The sequence below is a fragment of the Mobula birostris genome, chromosome 3 (genome assembly GCF_030028105.1).
Source record: "Mobula birostris isolate sMobBir1 chromosome 3, sMobBir1.hap1, whole genome shotgun sequence".
Lineage (NCBI taxonomy): Eukaryota > Metazoa > Chordata > Chondrichthyes > Myliobatiformes > Myliobatidae > Mobula > Mobula birostris.
This window is the reverse complement of record NC_092372.1, coordinates 120,454,743-120,475,698: the sequence shown is the minus strand read 5'-3', so window position 1 is coordinate 120,475,698 and position 20,956 is coordinate 120,454,743. Positions and strand designations below refer to the sequence as shown.

General features: G+C 45.8%; 1 protein-coding gene across 5 annotated transcripts in view; it reads right to left on the bottom strand.

Annotated features, from left to right (window-relative positions):
• The window catches only part of LOC140195243 (peptidyl-prolyl cis-trans isomerase FKBP5-like), a 474,319-nt gene that overhangs the window by 395,932 nt on the left and 57,431 nt on the right, over positions 1 to 20,956 (bottom strand). The window contains exons 1-2 of one of the 5 annotated variants that reach the window (XM_072253270.1): positions 14,278 to 14,372; positions 13,850 to 14,097 (exon numbers count right to left, since the gene is read on the bottom strand). The exons of 1 other annotated variant lie outside the window; for it this stretch is intronic. In XM_072253270.1, the coding sequence (XP_072109371.1) occupies positions 13,850 to 14,002 (153 nt within the window). In that variant the 5' untranslated portion in view covers positions 14,003 to 14,097; positions 14,278 to 14,372. Of the gene's footprint in view, positions 1 to 13,849; positions 14,375 to 20,956 lie in introns of those variants that run through there. 3 more of the 5 variants (XM_072253274.1, XM_072253272.1, XM_072253269.1) reach the window with 3 other exon arrangements.

Sequence of the window (20,956 nt, the reverse complement as noted above, 5' to 3'; positions counted from 1 at the left end):
TGGGTGCTCTGGTTTCCCCCCACAGTACAAAGGCTTACCTGATAGGTTACTTGTCATTGTAAACTGTCCCATGATGGGGCTGGCGTGAAATCAGGGTTGTTGGGGGTGCCGGGCAACATGGCTCAGAGAGCTGGAAGGGCTGTATCTCTAAATAAGATCAAGTAACTAAAATAAAAAAGGCTTTTTCCACATATGACAACAATAAAGTACATTCTAATGGCTTCATCTTCTACTTGAAAGCATTTTTCTACAAGCAAGGCAGCTGGGGAAACCTTTGCCCCCAAGTGTCCAGTTCAGCAGGTCAAGTACTGGTAATGGGCAATAGCCACTGCCAGGGTACAGCTTTACTCTAGGCAGAGAGCAGCCCTCACTGGAAGATATAAAATGAACAGGCAATGGACGGTGCAGTGTGCATACAGGAAACCACAAGTTATTCTGCTTACTGCAGGATTTGGGAGGCAGACAACAACTCAGCTGGGTTTTAAGTATAATATTACAGAAATAATCAAGTAATATTCCAATCTACCTACTGATCCAGACTGGTATTCATTTGTCATAATACACATTCAAACTTTTTTTCGCTGTCTGTGCTAATATCCTTCAGTTTCCAAAACTCTCACATGCATCAATCCTCCCCATTAAATGCATAAAAATCATCTGTTTCAGCAGTTTCACGTTTTCTATGGTTAAGTTGTTATAAAACTTTTCTACACTCAATCCCATGTCTCGATATACAATTTGTGAAATGGATATGACATTTATCACAGTTGCCAAATGTCATCTAATCAAGACAAGTTACTTAAGATCTCTCCAGAAATGGCTGCACAATTTGATAGGATTACAAAGAGGGCATATGGCATGCTTGCCTTGTTAGGCAGAGCATTGAGCTCAAGATCAGGAAGTTATGTTGCAGCTTTATAAAGCGCTGGTTAGAAGCCTCATCTAGGTTATTGCAATCAGTTCTAGTCGACTCATTATAGGAATGTTGTTGAGGTTTTGGAGAGGATGATGATGAGGTTTACAAGAACACTGCCTGGATTAGAAGTCATGTGCTACAAGGAGAGATTGGACGCAGTTGGGTTGCTTTCTCAGGAGTAGCAGAAGCTGAGGGGAGAACCAGTTATTAAGCTGTGAGAGGCACAGATAGAGTTTCCAGCCAGTGTCATTCTCCAGTTTCAAAGTCTATTATACCAGACGGTCTGCATTAATATTTTGAGATGGGTGAAGCTCAAAGAAGATGTTCTGGGCAAGTTCTTTGTTAAGAAAATAGACATGGGTGTCTGGAATGTGCTGCTAGAGGTGGCGATGAAGGCTAATATGATTAAGGGGTTTAAAAGGCTTAGACAGGCAGATGAATTGCAGAGAATGGAGGGATGTGGACATGGGAGAAGGCAGAAAAGAATAGTTTATTTCAACACAACCTCATGGGATGAAGGGCCTGTTCCTGTTCTATATTCTCTGGATTCATCATTATCTCCTTTTCTGCTCACCTTCTTTATAAATCTTCGCAATGTATGTTGCTACTTTGAATGATTTGTGTATCTGCACATCCCAATCCGATTATTTTCTACCTATCAAGCTTCTACCTTCCAAAGAACAAGTAACCTCCCAACCCCCTGCCCTACCTACTGTCTCTTTAAACATTAATGTATTCAGTGACATCGGCATCACTGGAAATGAAGGAAGAAGTGTAGGCATGGAGCCAATGAAATCCATAGTCACAACCGCAAAACAACAATGGTTTTCCAAAACCTATTTAATGTCATTAACAATCTTTAATTACTTCTAACAACAAAACATTGCATACAAAAAGGGTTTAAACTATATAACAAACACAAGTGAACTCTTGCACCGATTATCTCCGCATTATATACCAGAAGGTTAGAAAGAATAACTTTGACAGGCCACCACATTGCATATAGCCACTCCCACGACTTTCAACTGAACAGGTAGGGAAAGTGAATGTGGAGAACAAGTAACACACATCAAGTTTGCTGGTGAACGCAGCAGGCCAGGCAGCATCTCTAGGAAGAGGAACAGTCGACGTTTCGGGCCAATTCCCTTCGTCAGGACTAACTGAAAGAAGAGCTAGTAAGAGATTTGAAAGTGAGAGGGGGAGGGGGAGATCCAAAATGATAGGAGAAGACAGGAGGGGGAGGGATGGAGCCAAGAGCTGGACAGGTGATTGGCAAAAGGGATATGAGAGGATCATGGGACAGGAGGCCCAGGGACAAGGAAAAGGGGGAGGGAGGGAAAACCCAGAGGATGGGCAAGGGAAATCTCTCTCTCCTTTTTCTCCCTCTATCCCTCTGACTATACCCCTTGCCCATCCTCTGTGCCGGTGTCCGTCTGGCTGACCACTCTGTGCCAGTGTCCGTCTGGCTGACCACTCTGTGCTGGTGTCCCAGTGGCTGACCACTCTGTGCTGGTGTCCCAGTGGCTGACCACTCTGTGCCGGTGTCCGTCTGGCTGACCACTCTGTGCTGGTGTCCCAGTGGCTGACCACTCTGTGCCGGTGTCCGTCTGGCTGACCACTCTGTGCTGGTGTCCCAGTGGCTGACCACTCTGTGCTGGTGTCCGTCTGGCTGACCACTCTGTGCTGGTGTCCCAGTGGCTGACCACTCTGTGCCAGTGTCCGTCTGGCTGACCACTCTGTGCTGGTGTCCCAGTGGCTGACCACTCTGTGCCGGTGTCCCAGTGGCTGACCACTCTGTGCCAGTGTCCGTCTGGCTGACCACTCTGTGCCAGTGTCCCAGTGGCTGACCACTCTGTGCTGGTGTCCGTCTGGCTGACCACTCTGTGCCAGTGTCCGTCTGGCTGACCACTCTGTGCTGATGCCCCAGTGGTAGCCTCACCACTCCAGTAACTCAATGCTGGTTGCATGGAGTTTACATGTTCTCTCTGTAACTTCTTCCTTCTTCCCAAAGTCATGCCATGGGCTAAGAGGAGCTACAAAGGGGGGAGATGATGGGCATGTGAGAGAAAATGGAAATAATGAGGGGAGTAAGAATGACTGGTATGCTCTAATGGCTAGCATTGAGTTGATGGGACAAATGGCCACCTATTTTGTTTGAAATAGAGCCTGAGAGTGCACCAGTGGCCAACTACACCGTGGATCTCCTCTATCAATTGAATGTTCCATTGGCAAACTGCTTCACACGTATTCTCCACTGGGCAGATGCTCCACTGAAGTGAGCACTGGGCAATAACTCCATGAAAGGTTATTACAAGAACAAAAAACCACATCACCCCCTCAATTCTCTTCACCCTTCAATGAACCATCGTTGGCCTTGTACTCAAGTCCATTGCCTCACCAGTACCTTGCTGATTCCCTGCAAGTACAATACAATTCTGACATTGTCTGTGAACGTAAAGATGCACTGGACATCCACAGCCTCTTGGGGTAGAGAATTACCCAACTGGATCTCCTCTATCCAGTTGGGTATTACAACTCAGCACAGCCTAATCTCTGACACATTGCTATGGAGAATCTATTTTCCCCGGTCAAAAGGGAAAAATCTTAAAACAACATAATTACGATGAATAGAAAGCCATTCGACATACTCTGCACGTCCACATACACCTTGAAATTGATCCAATTAATTCCTCCGCCTTGCTCTTTCTCTTCAATCCTTTATTTTCTACTCTTTCTAAGTATTTATGAAATCCTCTGTTGAACTTTGTTATTTAATTGTTTCTAATACACAGAAATAGGCAGCTATAAACCTAGGGAAAATGGGACTACCTCAAGAAAACAATTTGGTCAGCATTTCTGAGATGGGCTGAAGGGCCTGTTCCCATTCTGTACAACTCCATGACATGCTACTCGTGCTGAGATCCATTCATTGAGTTACTAAGCCTTAAACAGATATTTGTCTTCACGCACTGCTCCTGTACCTTAAGTACAAGAATTGTGCCTTTATAAAAATGACTTTCTCAATTCCTCAATCAGAGTCAACTTTAATAATGCTGACATCTGTCTCCTGAGTAAATACAGATGCAAGAAATCTATTTAAGATCTCCCCCTCTCTTTTGGCTCCAGGCATAGATCACCACTCTGATCTTCCAGAGGACAAACTTTGTCCCTTGAAATCATTTTGCACTGAACATATCTGTAGAAGCCCTTGGGATTCTCCTTCACCTTGTCTGCTAGGGCAACTTTATGACTCATTTTAGCTCTCCTGATTTCCCTCTGCGGTGTTCTCTTGCATTTCCTATTCTCCTCAAGTACCTCATTTGTTAATTCATACCTACTGTATACTTCTATACTCCTCCATCTGTTTCCTAACCAAGGCATCAAAATCTCTTGAAAAGCAAGGTTCCATAAAATTGTTATGCTTGCCTTTTATTCTGACAGGAGCATACAAACTCTGTACTCCCAAAATTTCATTTTTGAAGGCCTCCCACTTACCAGGTACAGTTTTGCCAGGTAACAATCTGTCCCAACCCACACTTGCCAGATCCTTTCTGATACCATCAAAATTGGCCTTTCTCCAATTTAGAATCTCAACCTGAGGACCAGACCTATCCTTATCTAAAATTACATTGAAATTAATGGCATTATGATCACATTATGGTGTTCCCCTACCAGGAGGTAACCTTCTGTCACCTGCCCTGTCTCCTTCCATAATAGGAGATCTAGTATTGCACTCTCTCTAGTTGGGACTTCTACGTAATGATCAAGAAAACTTTTCTGAACACATTTGTCAAACTCTATCCTATCCAGCCCTTTTACACTATGGGGTTTGCAGTCAGTATGTGGAAATTTAAAATCACCTGCTATCACAACCTTTATGTTTCTTGCAACAGTCTGTGATCTATCAACAAATTTTCTCCTCTAAGTCCCACAGACTGTTGGGTAGTCTATAATATAATCTCATTAACATGGACATATCTTTCTTATTCCTCAGTTCTACCCTTAAAGCCTTACTAGACAAGCACTCCGGTCTGTCCTACTGAGCACTGCTGTGACAATTTCCCTGAGAAGTAATGGGACCTCTCCCCATTTATCCCTCCCGTTCTATCACGTCTAAAACAACGGAACCCCAGAATATTGAGCTGCCAGACCAGACTTTCCCGCAACCCAGTCTCACTAATAGCTACAATGTTATAATTCCAGGATTTGATCCATACCCTGAACTCATCTGCCTTTCCTGCTATACTCCTTGCATTGAAATGTACGCAGCTCAGGACATTAATCCCACCATGCTCAACTTTTTGATTGCAGACATTGTCTGAGGTTTTAACAACATCTTTCTCCACAACCTCTCCACTATCTGTTCTGGCACTCTTGTTCCTATCCCTCTGCAACTCCTGTTTAAACAACCCATGCAGCATAAGCGGACCTTCCCACTCAAATAACAGTCCCCCTCCAATTCAGATGCAAATATCTCTTCTGTACACATTCCACATTCCCTGGAAGAGAGCCCAACGATTGAAAAGCCAGAAGCCCTCCCAACTGCACCAACTCCCTAGCCATGTGTTGAACTGTATGATCTTCCTATTTGAGGGCTCACTTGCACATGGCACAGGTAGCAGTCATGAGATCACAACCCGAGAGGTCCTGTGCTTTAGCACCCAACTCCCTGAACTCACTTTGTAGGACCTCGTCACTCCTACTGCCAGTTGTACATACGTGGGCTATGACCTTTGACTGCTCACCCTCCCAATTAAGAATGCTGTGGATCCTGTCCAAGATGTCCCTGACCCTGGCACTCAGGAGGTAACATACCATTCAGGAACCTCGCTCTCATCCTCCAAACTTTTCCTCCTCTCCCCTCTTCCCTTCTGAGCCACGGAGTTAGACTCAGTGCCAGAGACCGGACTGCTATGGATTTCCTCTTCTAGGTCATTTCCCCCCCAACAGTATCCAAAGTGGTAGCACAGTTGTTGAGGGGAACAGCCACAGGGGTATTCTGCACTGGCAGGCTATCCCTTTTTCCCCTACTAATGGTCACCCAATTATCTGTGCCCTGCACCTTGGGTGTAACTACCTCCTTGCATGCTCTGTCTACCCCTCAGGCTCCTGAATGATCCAGTGTTCATCCATTTCCAGCTCTAACTCGTTACCACAGTCTGTTAGAAGCTGCAGATAGATGCACTTCTTGCAGGTGCGGTCACCAGGGACACCCTGTTTTCCCACATCTGCAAGAGGAACATTCCACTATCCTGTCTGGCATCCCCACTGCTCTAAGTGTGCAATAAGAAAGAAAGAAAGAAAAATCTACTTATTGCCTATTCCTTTCCTTGCCGAAGCCTCAATGAATCAAAGCCTCGACTCCCCACGCTAATACTGGCCCACTCACACAGTGACCGCTCCCACAATGGCCACTCAAAGCCCACTTATTAGAGCTTGCCAAATGACTAATTATGTGCAATCGAATGTCTCATTGGGAACTGCGGTGTGCAAAATGTGTCAGCTGCTACCCCTGCTACTTCAGATGGCACTAAACAGTGACTCCTCTGTTTGCATCTTTGGAAGCAGCTCTATTCCCATCTCTAATATCTCTATCTTTCCCTCTCAGGGTTCTTTTGAAGACCCTGACCTGGAGTTACATGCTGACTTCAGTTCTTTGCGGGAAAGGGACCCGCTGTTGGGGTGTCACAACTGGCTGCTATCTGACATGCCAAGGGCGCGGTCTAAGAGCTTGGCTAGCTTTTGGAGGCCTAAGGTCTCGGGGCTCTGGAGAAGGGCGGATCGAAAGTCAGCGTCCCGACAGACCGGTGTGTTGTGGGAGTCAGAAGATCTTTGGCTGTGTGCCCAGAGACCTGAGATCTTTGGGGACAGAGCTCGGAAAAAGCGATGCAATGGACTTTTAACATCGTAAACCAGAGAGTTGTTTGTTACGTTTCCCCTCTCACTGTGAAATGGAGACACATCTTTCTCTCTTATGAGGGAGAGAGAGAGCCTGTGGTATGTCAAATACTTGGTGAACATGTAGTCTTTGGAGTACTGCAGGTCTGTGTCTTTGCTGTGCACTTGAGCCCTCGGTAATGGGTATCGATGTTTTTATTTTATTTTGCTGGTGGGGGGAGGGGGAATTGTTGCTTATGCGTGGGAGGGAGGGGAGCTGAGGGGGATTTGGGGTTCTAATATTTAACTGTCGTTCATTCTTTGGGGCACTCATCTGTTCTCGTGGATGGTTGTGAAGAAAAAGCCTTTCAGAATGTACGTATATTGAATACATTTCTCCGACATTAAATGTACCTTTGAAACCTTTACAACCTTCTTTTAAACTCCCCATCCCCCTCTAGCAATCCAATGTCTCCTCGGGAACTGCGGTGTACAAATTGCACTGACTAACGCTGCTCACTTCTTTTAAACTCACTCTCCTTCTATGCATTTCAATATCTCATTGGCAACTGTGACAGGCAAAATGGTACAAAATGGTGTCGTAATATGGTACTGGGAAATAAATAGGGGAACTGGAATTATGAGAATTCTGAGACGTGCCATCTTTTGAATGGCCTGCTTTGAAACCATAAGTAACAAAGACCATTAATCGAAAATGTAAAAACTAATGATCCAAAGAAGTGGTTCCCATGCCTACACATTAAAATTCCTAGCTGTTTCACAGCCAATTTCATACCTTCCCTTTATTCTGCTTTAATCCAAACTACTTTATACAATTTTTACTCTTTAAAGCTATTAAGTAGCATTTTATCAAAGACAAAATAGCTTACAGGTATTCAGGATTGCGAACAGAAACAGTTCCGCACAAAGAACAGTAAGGATGTGGTGTACTAATCTCCAAAATTGTCTGCTTGAAAACATTTTCAATATTTGATAAAGGCGTCAAGAAACATGGTTCTCAGATGGGTAATAGATTCAAACCTTGAATTAACCATGACCTAATTGCAGAGTAGAACAAGCTCAAAGGTCTGCATGCACTTCTTGTACCTTCTGTTCCTGGATTTGTTTGTATTTAAAATAATCATTTTACATAAACTTTCCAAAATTTTCCACTGAAGATAGGGAGGAGCTATTGCTGCAAGAGAAGCAATTGCAGCAGATGCAAACAATATTGAAGAGGCACGTAGACTTGACATCACGCTCAGGAAAGACAATTAGTTTTGAGGGGCCAGTTCCTGTGCTGTAGAGTTCTGCGTTCTATGCTCTGATTAATGGTCCTTTACTTGCAAGTTTGCAAAGGAGAAAAATCCGAAAGAGGAGCATGACAAGATGGCGATCACGCCAAACTAGTCAGAGATGGAGAGAAATCTAATTTATTTGGGTTGCTGTTCACTTGACAAATAACAGCTTTTGATTTCTTCACTTCCGTGTTCTTTTACCCTACTGTGTTTTTCTAGAACATTTCCCTTTCACTATAACTTGCCATACATAGCTGATTTCAACATATCAACGCTCCTTTATTGTTAAAGCTGTGAACACAAACAGATGATGAATTTTCCAAGTGGTGCCCATTTGATTTTTATCACCAACATTAGAATCATTAAATAACATTAATTCTTGTGTCAATTGTGCACTTAATGTGACTATTCCACTTACTTTTAGATAACTAACACAAAAATAACCTGTTGACCTTGTGTTCAAATTAGTTCAAAATTTTACTCCAAATTAAACTCAAGTTCAAGATCAACTTTAATTGTCATGAACACCCGTGAATGCAGCCAACTGAACCAGCGTTACTCTGGGGTCAGGGTGGAAAACACAGTGTCAACAGCCACAAGCAGCACAAGGCTCATACTGCACATATAGGATTACAGTCACACAAAAAAATATAGTCCAAGTCCCTGAGGCCACGAATGCTGCAGCAGTCTGCAGTCGAACACAATATGCCTTGTCTTCTGTTGAGTGAATACTGGGGGCAGCACTTATTCCAGCATGGACACCATGCCACACCACCTCCAGCACTTCAGTAGAGCACCCCACTCCAACACCTTCCTCTGGGCAGTTGCAAACAGGCAACACTGTGGCTTGAGGTCTAGTCCTTGCTACAACAAGGCCACACAGCTCCCCAACAATTCACCAACAAATTACTGAATTGGACTTGCAGCATCCCACACCAACAATGTCCAGCAGGATCTTGTGGTCACAAGAGAAGTGACTAAGATGATCACTCACTGTTAGACTGCACACCTCCTTCACGCACCAGCGCCTCTCCGACGCTGTCAGCAACCTGGTCCATACCATGTCCAGCTCCTTCAGTTTCTCCACGAACTGATGGGGTAGACCTGCGTAATTTTAATTTTTTTTATGTCTGCCTGTCTCCTCTGTCCTTGTACTCCTACACTGTACCAATGAGGCATGTGGAATTCACCTCATCTTCTGTCTCAGTAGTTTAAAGCCTTCTGGACATGGTGCTATGATCACATAGAAAGGCAGGGATTGATTAGGGCTAACAAGTATAGTTTTGTGCATGGGAAATCCTGCCTCACAAATCTGAGTTTTTTGAGGAGTTTACGAACAAAATTACTAAAGACGGTGGCAGAGATGTGGTATACGTGGAATTTAGCAAGGCTTTTGACAAGGGACTGTATGATAGGCTGTTTGAAAAGTTAGACCACATGGGATTCAAAGTGTTTTGGAAACTAGATACAAAGTTGCTTTAATGATTGAGGTCATGGGCAACTCTGGAGGGCTTTTAATCTTACTGGAAGTCAAGAAATCTGGTGGAAAGAGGGCAGAAAGAAGTTAATGCAGGTAGAGAGTTGCTATCCCACAGATCCAGTTTAAATCTGGAGTTGAAGTTATGGAGTTTGTGCACTCTCCATAGAATTACCCCAGGTGTCCTAATTTCCATATGCATTACAAAGGTGTGCCATTCAGTGCGTTAATTGGCCACAAAGTTGTCTCGCACCCCTCCCCCCAAATGTGTAGGTGAATCATAGAATCTGAATGGGGGATGGGGGGGGTAGTTGAGGGGAATGTAGGAGAACGAAATGCAGTTAGTGTACTCGGTGACTGATGGGTCAGCATGATGCAATGGGCTGAAGGGCCCTCCCTATGTTTTAGAACTCTAAGGCAATTTCCAAACAACCCACAAATCAGTAGAAGGGTCAAGATATTTCAGACACCAGAATGGAATCTGCAGCAAAAAAATGTTTAAAACACTGGAGGAAGCCAGAGGGTCAGCAGCTTTAAGACACTTCATCCACTCTCCACTCCCCTCCATAGATGCTGACTGACCTGCTGAGTTCCTCCACAAGTTTTTTTTCTTGCCACAAATGTTGGTAACCACCTATTCAATTTGAAATGTACAATAGAAACAAAGCATATCCTGAAATTAAACTGCCAACAGGAAATTATTTCTCTGTCAGCATAGACACACATACTTGTACTGCAAGTATTGCAGCTGCTTGTTGTGAAATCACATCACTGTTCTGAAACATTCATTGTCTCCTTTGGTAGCACTCCCATCTCCAAACCTGCTTATCTTGTTCCACTACATAGATGCAAGTACAAACTAATATTTCAGGGGTAATAATGGGGTCTGCTGCACTTTCAGATCTATGTACATTTTGAACAAGGTATTACATGGAGTGGCAGGCTGGAGATACATCTTTACCAAAGAAGTCGTAAGCATTCCTTCCCTCTGCTAGCCCGCAGGCCACCCTTGGCCAAGGCATGGCACCTGCTTAGCCCCACCGATCAGGGTCATGTGAAGTTATGGAAGTGGGTGGTGGATGGTCGTATGAGCAGCTCATATAACAAGTCCAGGTTATGTGACCATTGATGCCGGACAGACGATCTCTGAAGAGTATTGTAAATGGCTGGAGTCACCCATCTTGTAAAGACACTGCCCAGAAGAAGGTAATGACAAACCACTTCTGTAGAGAAATTTACCAAGAATAATCATGGTTATGGAAAGACCATGATCACCCACGTCATACAACATGGCACATAATGATGATGTCATATAACATGGCACAAGATGATGATGTCATACAACACCGCACATAATGAATGATGATGATTTGATGGAGGACCCAACAGTGTGTCAATAGGGAGCTAGGGGACAATCCCCTATGAATCAGAATCAGGTTTAAAATCTGACATGAAATTTGTTGTCTTGGAGCAGCAGTGCAGAACCAAGACATAAAATTACTATAAATCACAGAATAAGTAAATAGTGCATTAGAAAAGGAATAATGAGTTAGGGTTCATGGACCATTTGGAAATCTGACCATAGAAAGATTCTGATCCTTATGATGAGTGACTGCAATCTTGTATGGCACGTAATGTGCTTTGGGACATCCTCAATTAGACAAGGCTGTGACACACTGTAAGGGAAACTTCTTTCAGCTGTTGGCCCAGATGAAAAGGTCAAGCATTAAGTTTGAATGACATCCTAAGGGACAGCCCAACTTAGAAGCTGGGAACCAAAGTCTCCACCTGGTTGGGGCACGCAACCCTGCATGGACAAACACATACAGTACCTCACAAGCCAGATGCCATATTGAACAGATTTAATTGGCCTGCCCTGGTTCCAATCTGTTTTCTGTCACAGTACCAGTATTATCCCAAACAAGGACACACGCCAGTCCTCATGGAGGGGGTCGGCTGCAGAAAGGGTGAGCAGCTCTAGGCCCCTGGGTGGCAGCATCATGGATACAATGCGAAAAAGGCTTGCCAGGAGCTTTACTTCATTAGGAGATGGAGGAGATTTGATACTTCACCAAAGGCCCTTGCAAATTCCTATAGATGTTGATATGGCAGAGAGTATTTGACTGGTTGCTTCACAGCCCAGTGCGGCGTATCCACTGCGCAGGATCGCAAGAGGCTGAGCGCAGAAGATTATAGATCCAGCCAGCTCCCAGCTCCATCACAGGGACAAACATTGTGGACATTGTACGGCATCCATCACCAATCACCCTTATCGCCTGGATCATGCTCTTTGCTGGCTACTACCATCAGGGAGAAGGTACAGGAGCCTGAAGAACAACACTCAAAGGCTTAGCAACAGCTTCTCGCCCTCTACCAGCAGATTTTTGAATGGCCCATGAGCACCACCACCACACATAGAAAATAGGTGCAGGAGTAGGCCATTCGGCCCTCCGAGCCTGCACCGCCATTCAGTATGATCATGGCTGATCATCCAACTCAGAACCCTGTACCAGCCTTCCCTCCATACCCCCTGATCCCTTTAGCAAAAAGGGCCATATCTAACTCCCTCTTAAATATAGCCAATGAACTGGCCTCAACTGTTTCCTGTGGCAGAGAATTCCACAGATTCACCACTCTCTGTGTGAAGAAGTTTTTCTTAATCTCGGTCCTAAAAGGCTTCCCCTTTATTCTCAAACTGTGACCCCTCGTTCTGGACTTCCCCAACATCGGGAACAATCTTCCTGCATCTAGCCTGTCCAATCCCTTTAGTATTTTATACGTTTCAATCAGATCCCCCCTCAATCTTCTAAATTCCAACGAGTATAAACCTAGTTGATCCAGTCTTTCATCATATGAAAGTCCTGCCATCCCAGGAATCAATCTGGTGAACCTTCTTTGTACACCCTCTATGGCAAGAATGTCTTTCCTTTACAGTAATCTTATGTCCGGCACTGTATGCAAAACAACAAGCTGAACATCACCTAATCCGAGGTGCCCAGCCTTCTCATGCCATCGTCCCTATCATTAACCTGTCTGTGGACGGCAATGAATGTGATCCGGTTACAAGAATGTCACATAACCAAAGCAGGAGCCGCTGCAGTGAGCTACCACGCGGTCAGCTGACGACCCCGGCCACGGAGAATCCTTCAGGAATAACACCACTACTCCAGTAAATTGTTGCCTACTGGATTGACTGACCCCCGCCCTGTTCTGGGAACGTCGGCAATCACACCCTTGCCGGAATCTCTGGCCCTGTGGGTTGACTCGAACAATTCGCCGTGCCTGCGGGCAACCCGCTAGAAGTTCAAACTGATTAAAATGACTTGAAGGAGGACTGTACGAGTGAGGCAGGTGGAGCCGAGTCTGAACCTGATCCCGACAGGGAATGATGGCTTAACGCTGAAAAATCTGCGGGCGTCATATGCTTTCCTGATTTTAAATCATTGTCGCCTCCTAAAAGTGTTAGAAGCAAATCCGGGAATAAGTCAGAATGGGTGCCCAGGTGTCTCTGTGAGGTTCAGACGTAAGGGCAATTGTCAAGCACCCTTAAACGAAACTGTAAGTCGTTGTGGTGCGTTTGAAGAGGGGCCGCTTACTGAGGAGACCTGACCTATGGTGCGGTCTCTTCTGAAGTCGAGCAGAGAACAGCCACTGCGGCTGGGAAGCGGGCTCGCCAGAAAATGAACGACAACGATCTGGAGATGGTTCCAAACACCGGTGGTAGCGGGCGACAGCCGTGCACGTGTTTACGCGCCAAAGAGTGAAAAAAAACAACACGATGAAAGTTCGCGGCGATGATTAGTGACGAGATTTTCGCGTGTGCGTGAGCCACACAGAACTAAACAGGGACGCCTATCAATTCATCTGAAAATTATAATTTCAAACGCGTTGCGAAAATTCCATTTTATCCGCATTTTTGACATGAAGACTCCTGTAAATTAACATGTAAATTATATACAGCGTAAATATATGACCAGTCAAGTACAGGGAATTCTGCAAAAGTGCTTTCCCAGTGTACCGAAGCGCGCAAAATACCAAACAGTATAAACATTTTGGGGAGAAATATCAGAGCCACTTTCATGGAAACTTCTCGGGCGAATGAAAGAAAGTCTTCACAAATCTATGTTTTATTACGAGAACAGTATGTATCTTGTGGGTGAAGGGTGAGCTCGATCTGATTATTCAATGTTATCATTTAACTGGGGGTCAAACATTTACTAACTGTCCAAATCTGTGTATGTGCGTCTGTTCGAGGACAAACTGAAGTGCAGTGCACATTACCTTCAGCACCCCTCTGTCTCGGTTGGGTGTCAGATCCTCTACCCCCGGCTCCAGTTCTGTAATCTCGCCTTCTTTCGCCGGCGATTTGCGCCCCTGACCAGTGGTCATTTCACAGCGGAAAGCCACGGTCGACTTTTGACCTTCCTCGACCATAAGATGTTGGTTCCTTTTCTCTCTTCACTCTCGCTTGCCCGTTGACGCCCTCAACTTTCCTTCAATACACCGTAACTTTAAAGTCGCGGGTCGCTCTGAATAGACGTGCAAGAACGAATATTAACGTTAAATCTCCTAGCAGCACCGCTTCACCCAGTCACCCCCGTAGGTCAAATCGCTCGCTTGATGCTTCCAGAGCTCTTTCTTTCCTGTTTTCTCTGGCTTCTCTTCGTGGATGTTCTGTTTCCCTCACAATCCTCCTGTTCTGTTCTCACCTGCCTTTCTCTGCGCTCCGAAAGATATGGAACAGACGCCGTCCCAGTATTCCTAGCGCGAACGAAAGCGGCCTATTCCTGCTACAGCTGCTGAGTTCGAAGCGATAGCTCTGAGAAGGCGGGGTTTCTAATTGGACGATCGGTGTGTGACGCAGTCAGGGGGACGAGCTTTAAAGGTTACGAATCCCCGAGGAGGGCGATCCGTGCAGCAGGCGCTGGGCAAGGGGACGGTGAATGAGGCAGAACCCACGGTTAGCTAAGTGCTGGCTAACTGGGCGTTCATATAGACAATGAGAGAATGGGGTAATCTCGGGATAACAACTGCTGGGGCAACATAGTAGGGGAGGGAATGTCGACGGTCTGCGAGAAAGTCCTGCATCAAGAATGAGAGTGGAGAGGATTGAAGATAGGTCGAGGGGTGAGATAGGTCCTGCAGAAGATTGGCCTACTGACGACAGGAATATTTGAATAGGGAAGGCAGATTTGGAGGGATTCGGGCCACACGTGGGCAAATGGGACTAATTTGGGCGGGCACTGTGGTCAGCATGGACCGGACCTGTGTCCGTCCTGAATTAAGTTGAGAGGTGAAGGCAGATGGAGTCAAGCAGGAGAGCAAGAAGGTTGGAAGTGGAAGACAGAGGCAGAAAGGGGCAAGTGAACGCAAGAGACTGTAGATGCTGGATCCGGAACGCCAAACACCGGGAACTCAGCAGGCCGCGCGGGGAAAGGAGTTACCAAGTCTTGCAGAACAGTGAGGCTCTTTGGCCTGTCTAGTCCACGTTGACCTGATCTGCTGTCTCGTCCTATCTACTTGTATCGGTACCATATCCCTCCATACCCCTTTCATCCATGCACCTGTCCACACTTCCGTTACCATCGAACCACTGCTGCTGGCGGCTGATACACCACCCTGTGAAGTGTCGATGGGACAGGAACCCTGTGACTAGAATTGAGAGCGGAGAGAGGAGACGGCCAATATAAAGAGGGGAAGGCGAGTGATGGGACAGGGACCCCAGGTTAATGCTGGATTGCGGAAGGGTACAGATGACAGGGAATTTGCACCAGGAAAGGGAGAGGAACACGGTGTGTTGGGGGACGGTGGAAATGGAAGTAGACATAGAAACATAGAAAATAGGTGCAGGAGTAGGCCATTCGGCCCTTCGAGCCTGCACCGCCATTCAGTATGATCATGGCTGATCATTCAACTCAGAACCCTGTACCAGCCTTCCCTCCCCCCATACACCCTGATCCCTTTAGCCACAAGAGCCATATCTAACACCCTCTTAAATATAGCCAATGAACTGGCCTCAACTGTTTCCTGTGGCAGAGAATTCCACAGATTCACCACTCTCTGTGTGAAGAAGTTTTTCCTAATCTCGGTCCTAAAAGGCTTCGCCTTTATCCTCAAACTGTGACCCCTCGTTCTGGACTTCCCCAACATCGGGAACAATCTTCCTGCATCTAGCCTGCCCAATCCCTTTAGGATTTTATACGTCTCAATCAGATCCCCCCTCAATCTTCTAAATTCCAACGAGTATAAGCGTAGTTCATCCAGTCTTTCATCATATGAAAGTCCTGCCATCCCAGGAATCAATCTGGTGAATCTTCTTTGCACTCTCTCTATGGCAAGGATGTCTTTCCTCAGATTAGGGGACCAAAACTGCACACAATACTCCAGGTGCGGTCTCACTAAGGCCTTGTACAACTGCAGTAGTACCTCCCTGCTCCTGTACTCGAATCCTCTTGCTATAAGTGCCAGCATACCATTCGCCTTTTTCACCGCCTGCTGTACCTGCATGCCCACTTTCAATGACTGGTGTATAATGACACCCAGGTCTCGTTGCACCTCCCCTTTTCCTAATTGGCCACCATTCAGACAAGAACAATCGAGGCAGATGGAGCGAGCTGGTGGTTGTGAGACTGTAGGGTAGAGGCAGGTAGGGGGGAAGCAAAAACACAAAGGACTGTTCGAATGGTGGAGTCTGATCAGTAAAGGTGGTGGACAATGGGATCTACTTGTGGAGACGAGTGGTGGATGGAACTAGAATCGGAGAAGGGGAGGGGGAGCTGGGTAGGAGAGCGGGGGCTTGTGGGTGAACTGTGTAGTGGGCGGATGGAACCAGAAGTGGGAGTTGGGTGAAGATAAGTGATGGGAAGCTGGGGTTGGAGGGGCAGCGAGGTGAAGGGAGAATGGGACAAAATTGAGAGGTCTGGAAAGAAGCGGAATAAAAGCAGAGAAGCTTTGGAGCCACACACACAAAATGCTGGAGGATTCTTCAGGTGCTGAAGAAGGGTCTCAGTCTGAAACTTCAACTATTCGTTCATTTCCACCGCCCACCTGGGTCCACCCGTCACCTAGCTTGTCCTCCTTCCCCTCTCCTCCCCCCTTTAATTCTGGCATCTTCCTCCTGCCTTTCCAGTCCTGATGAAGGGTCTCAGCCCAAAACGTCAACTATTCGTCCATTTCCATGGATGCTGCCTGGCCTGCTGAGTTCCTCCAGCATTTTGTGTGTGTTGCAACAGGAGAGAAACAGGAGATACAGACTCCAGGCAGAGACAAGAGCAGAGAAAGGGGGAAAGGGATGTAGAAACCTGAGAATGTGAAAGGGAATTTAGGATTCCTTGGAATATGGAGTAAAACTATACTGCTGAGTTACCAATCTGCATTTGGGAATGATGATTTGGTCTGCTTTTAGGTGAAAGACATGAGTCCTTGAGGTGACTGCTGGTGGTCCAGGTGAGGACAAACACACCACGTACCGATCTGGTATCAGTGGGAACAAAGTCAGAGAAGATGGACAATGTTTTGGACGCAGGCTGAAGTGGTCTTGGTAATAGACAGAAAGGGGAACTTCGTTTAACATCCGATCAAACACAATTCTAGAACAACATGTGACATGGACTCAGTATGAGGGAAGTACATGTTTCAAAGGAGGTATGTTTTTTTTTGCCAGAAGCAAAGAATAAGGGTTTCTAGTCTCAGTTGGAGGATAGAGAATACAGAATAGCACTGATATTTGGCCTGTCAGCCTGCACCAGCTCTAGGTAATTGAAGTCAGACTGATCCAATACTCCTGCCCTGTACCTAAACAGTTGGTTTGATAAAGACTAGAGAAACATAGATTTGTGCCTGCACCAGAACTTGCCTCTTTCCAAAGTACTTTTTAATGACAAAATGAGGAATGGAAAAGGAGGAGGTTGGAATAGAATGAAGTGTGCCAATGAAGAGAAGGACAACTCACCATTAAGGGTTAGCTGCTGCATTTTATTGGCCCAAGTACAGTGGGCGGCAGCATCCATCGGACTGTTGCTGGCAACAGAAGTGGATGAAGTCACAAAGAAGGCATGTGAAGAAGCCTAAACAACAGGAATTCTGCAGATGCTGGAAATTCAAGCAACACACATCAAAGTTGCTGGTGAACGCAGCAGGCCAAGCAGCATCTGTAGGAAGAGGTGCAGTCGATGTTTCAGGCCGAGACCCTTCGTCAGGACGTCGACTGCACCTCTTCCTACAGATGCTGCTTGGCCTGCTGCGTTCACCAGCAACTTTGATGTGTGTGTGAAGAAGCCTGCCTGTCATCAGTCAGGGAACTGAGTTGATCAACTTGGAAGTGGTGTAGCAGTTCTCGTTGAGTATTGTGTACAGTTCTGCTCAGCACACCGTGGAAAGGATATAAGGCAATCTTTGGAGCAGCTGCAGAAGTTCACTAGGATGCTACCTGGATTGAAGAACACTAGTTATAAGGAGAGGTTGGGTCGACTTAGATTATTTTCTCTCAAATGTCTGAAGCCGAGAGCATCCCAATAGAAGTATATAAAATGATGTGAGGCATAGATAAAGTAGATCGAGACTTTTTCCCAGGAGGGAAATGTCAAATACTAGAGGGCTGTAGTTGAAGGTGAGAGGTGGAAAGTTTAAAGGAGACTTAAGAGGCAAGGTTTTTCCACAGAGGGCAGCAGCTGCCTGGAACACACCGCTAGGGGAGGTGGTGAAAGCAGATATGATAGCAAAGCTTAGAAAGTGTTTAGACAGACATGTGAACAGGCAGGGAATGCAGAAACGCAGGATAAGTGCAGGCAGATAGGATTAGTTTAATCTGGAATATACTGTATATGGTCGGTTTAAGGAGACCTTTCCATGTGCTATATTGTAAGTGTGGCTGGAATTACTGTTCTGCCAATGTTGAATCATAAGTGCATTTTTCTTTTCTGGAAGTGGGTCAAGTCATAGCAAATGACAAAAGAAATGTAGCTGTGTGTTTACAATCAATTCACTGGGGCGATCTCAAATATCATCCATAGGTCAAAGAATGAGACTAAGCCCGTGTTTGATGTGTTAATGATCCTTGAGGAAATAAATTCATTTATTGCAACAATCTGTTGGAAGAACTCAACAAGTCAAGCAGCATCAGTGGGAAGAAAAGAACTGTCAATGTTCCATAATCCTGATGAATTTTTTCGACCCAAAATGTCAATAAATTGGGGATGGAATGTAGGGGTGATGACTTGACAAAACTGCTTCGTTTTGCCTGTGTTAGGCTTTTAGCCTATTTTTAAATGCTGGGAAAAGCTTTTCAAGGGTTAACAACTGACAGTTGCATGGAATTGCTCAGAAAGGAAATACAATAGTTTCATTCCAATGCTCTGCCTGTGGTGGTTCTTTGAAATATAAGCTGTTAAGGTTAAGGATAAAGGAAAATATGAAGTTATCAGTTGGAATGCTTCTAACATTCACTGGCCAGGCATCCCAAAGACAAGGTAATCGTTTCATAGTTATGGAGAAACAGTGATGTTTTTATCTGCTCTGTAAAAGGGGCTGCGTAGTTGATGCAGGTACACTGTGCATTAGGACTGCACACTTACAATGGTCAAGGTTTCTAGATGAGAGGAACAGGATTATGACAGAGAGAAAGGGCGGAGGGACCATTTGTCCACCTTTGACCTTGGAATCAGGACAATGGTTTCACTTCAAAAAGGAGGCGTTGTACGGCAAGGGGAATCAGAAGTCTCCATACGTCATCGTCCCTGGAGGCTGACAGGAAGTGGTGTCAAAAACAACTGCGTGGTGTGACACTTGCCAGAACACTTTCAGCATGTCACTTAGGGAGCTCGGAGAGAAACTCACAGTCTCCCACACTGGCAGGTCACCTCACCATCGGAGACAGGCTGTCACACACTCCCATCTACCCACACACTCAGAAACGGTCTGCCCCAGCTCTCCTTCTACCCAGTCTGGGTGGAGGGGCAAGTGCAGAGAAATCAATTAAGGTAACATGTAATAGGAGCACTGTACTTGGAAACAATACTCCCCCTTATATTTTCAAGCTACTCCATTGTTATCTCCAACATAAGGACATGTCCTTCACTCTGCCATTGTTGTCAACCCAGGTGATCATCCTTGATTCCAAGCTCCACTCTTCATTCAGATCCCGTCATACGCAGCCCTTTGTTGCCACCACGGATCGTCTCCCAGTCTGTGCTGCTCCAGCTGCCTGTCACCTCTTCTCACCAGTGTCCATCCATCACCTGCTAGGTCTTTCATGACCCTTTCATTTCACTTCCCTAAACTAGCTGTCTCCTCCAAGGACCCTCTCCAACTGAGTCATGCCTCCTTCTCATTGCTACCATTGGGAGGAGATACAGGAGACTAGAGAGGGTCAGCAACTTTCAGTTCCTCGGTGTTATCATTTCAGAGGATCATGTAAGTGCAATTACGAAGAAAGCACACCAGCGCCTCTATTTCCTCAGAAGTTTGCAAAGATTCAACATGACATCTAAAACTTTGACAAAATAGTATAGATGTGTGCTGGAGAGTATATTGACCGGCTGCATCACAGCCTGGTACGGAAACACCAATGCCCTTCAATAGAAAATCCTACAGTCCAGCCCGGCGTGGGTAAAGTGACCAAACCATTGACCACATCAACACGAGGTGCTTTCACAGGAAAGCAGCATCCATCATCAAGGAGCCCCACCATCCAGGCCAGGATCTCTTCTCACTACCGCCATCAGAAAGAAGGTACAAGAGCATCAGGTCCCACATCACCAGATTCAGCACAGATATTACCCCTCAACCACCAGGCTCTTCAACCAGTGGGGATAATATCATTTAACTTCACTTAGCCCATCACTGAACTGTTCCCACAACCTGTGGATTCACTTTCAAGAACTCTACATCTCACGCTCTCAATCTTTATTGCTTATTTGGCTTGTTTGCATTTGCACAAAGGTTTGTTTTCCTCTGCACATTGGTTGTTTGTCTGTCCTGTCTGTCATTGATTCTATTGTGTTTCTTGCACTTACTGAGTATGCCTTAAGAAAATGGGTCTCAGGGTCATATATAGTGGCAGACAGTATATACTTTGCACTCGTCTGACTGCTGCTGGTACCATGTAACCCAGTACTACCTGCCGCATGGTTGGGTGGTTGGCGACTAAACTGGCTCTCCCACCAGGCTTGCCTGATGAGGAGGGTGGCTAGACACCCTGCAGGACGAAAAAGAAGACCTGTCAAAGGACGGAAGAACCCTCTCGTAGGGTCAACGGCCATCTAGCAAGCACGTGCCGTGGCATGCGGAAAGGACATCCCTTGCATTGTCTGGCCACTCACTGCAACAGAACTTCCCCCAGCCGTCTTGGACCCCACCATGCTGCTGGATGTGGGAGGGGATGTCGAGAGG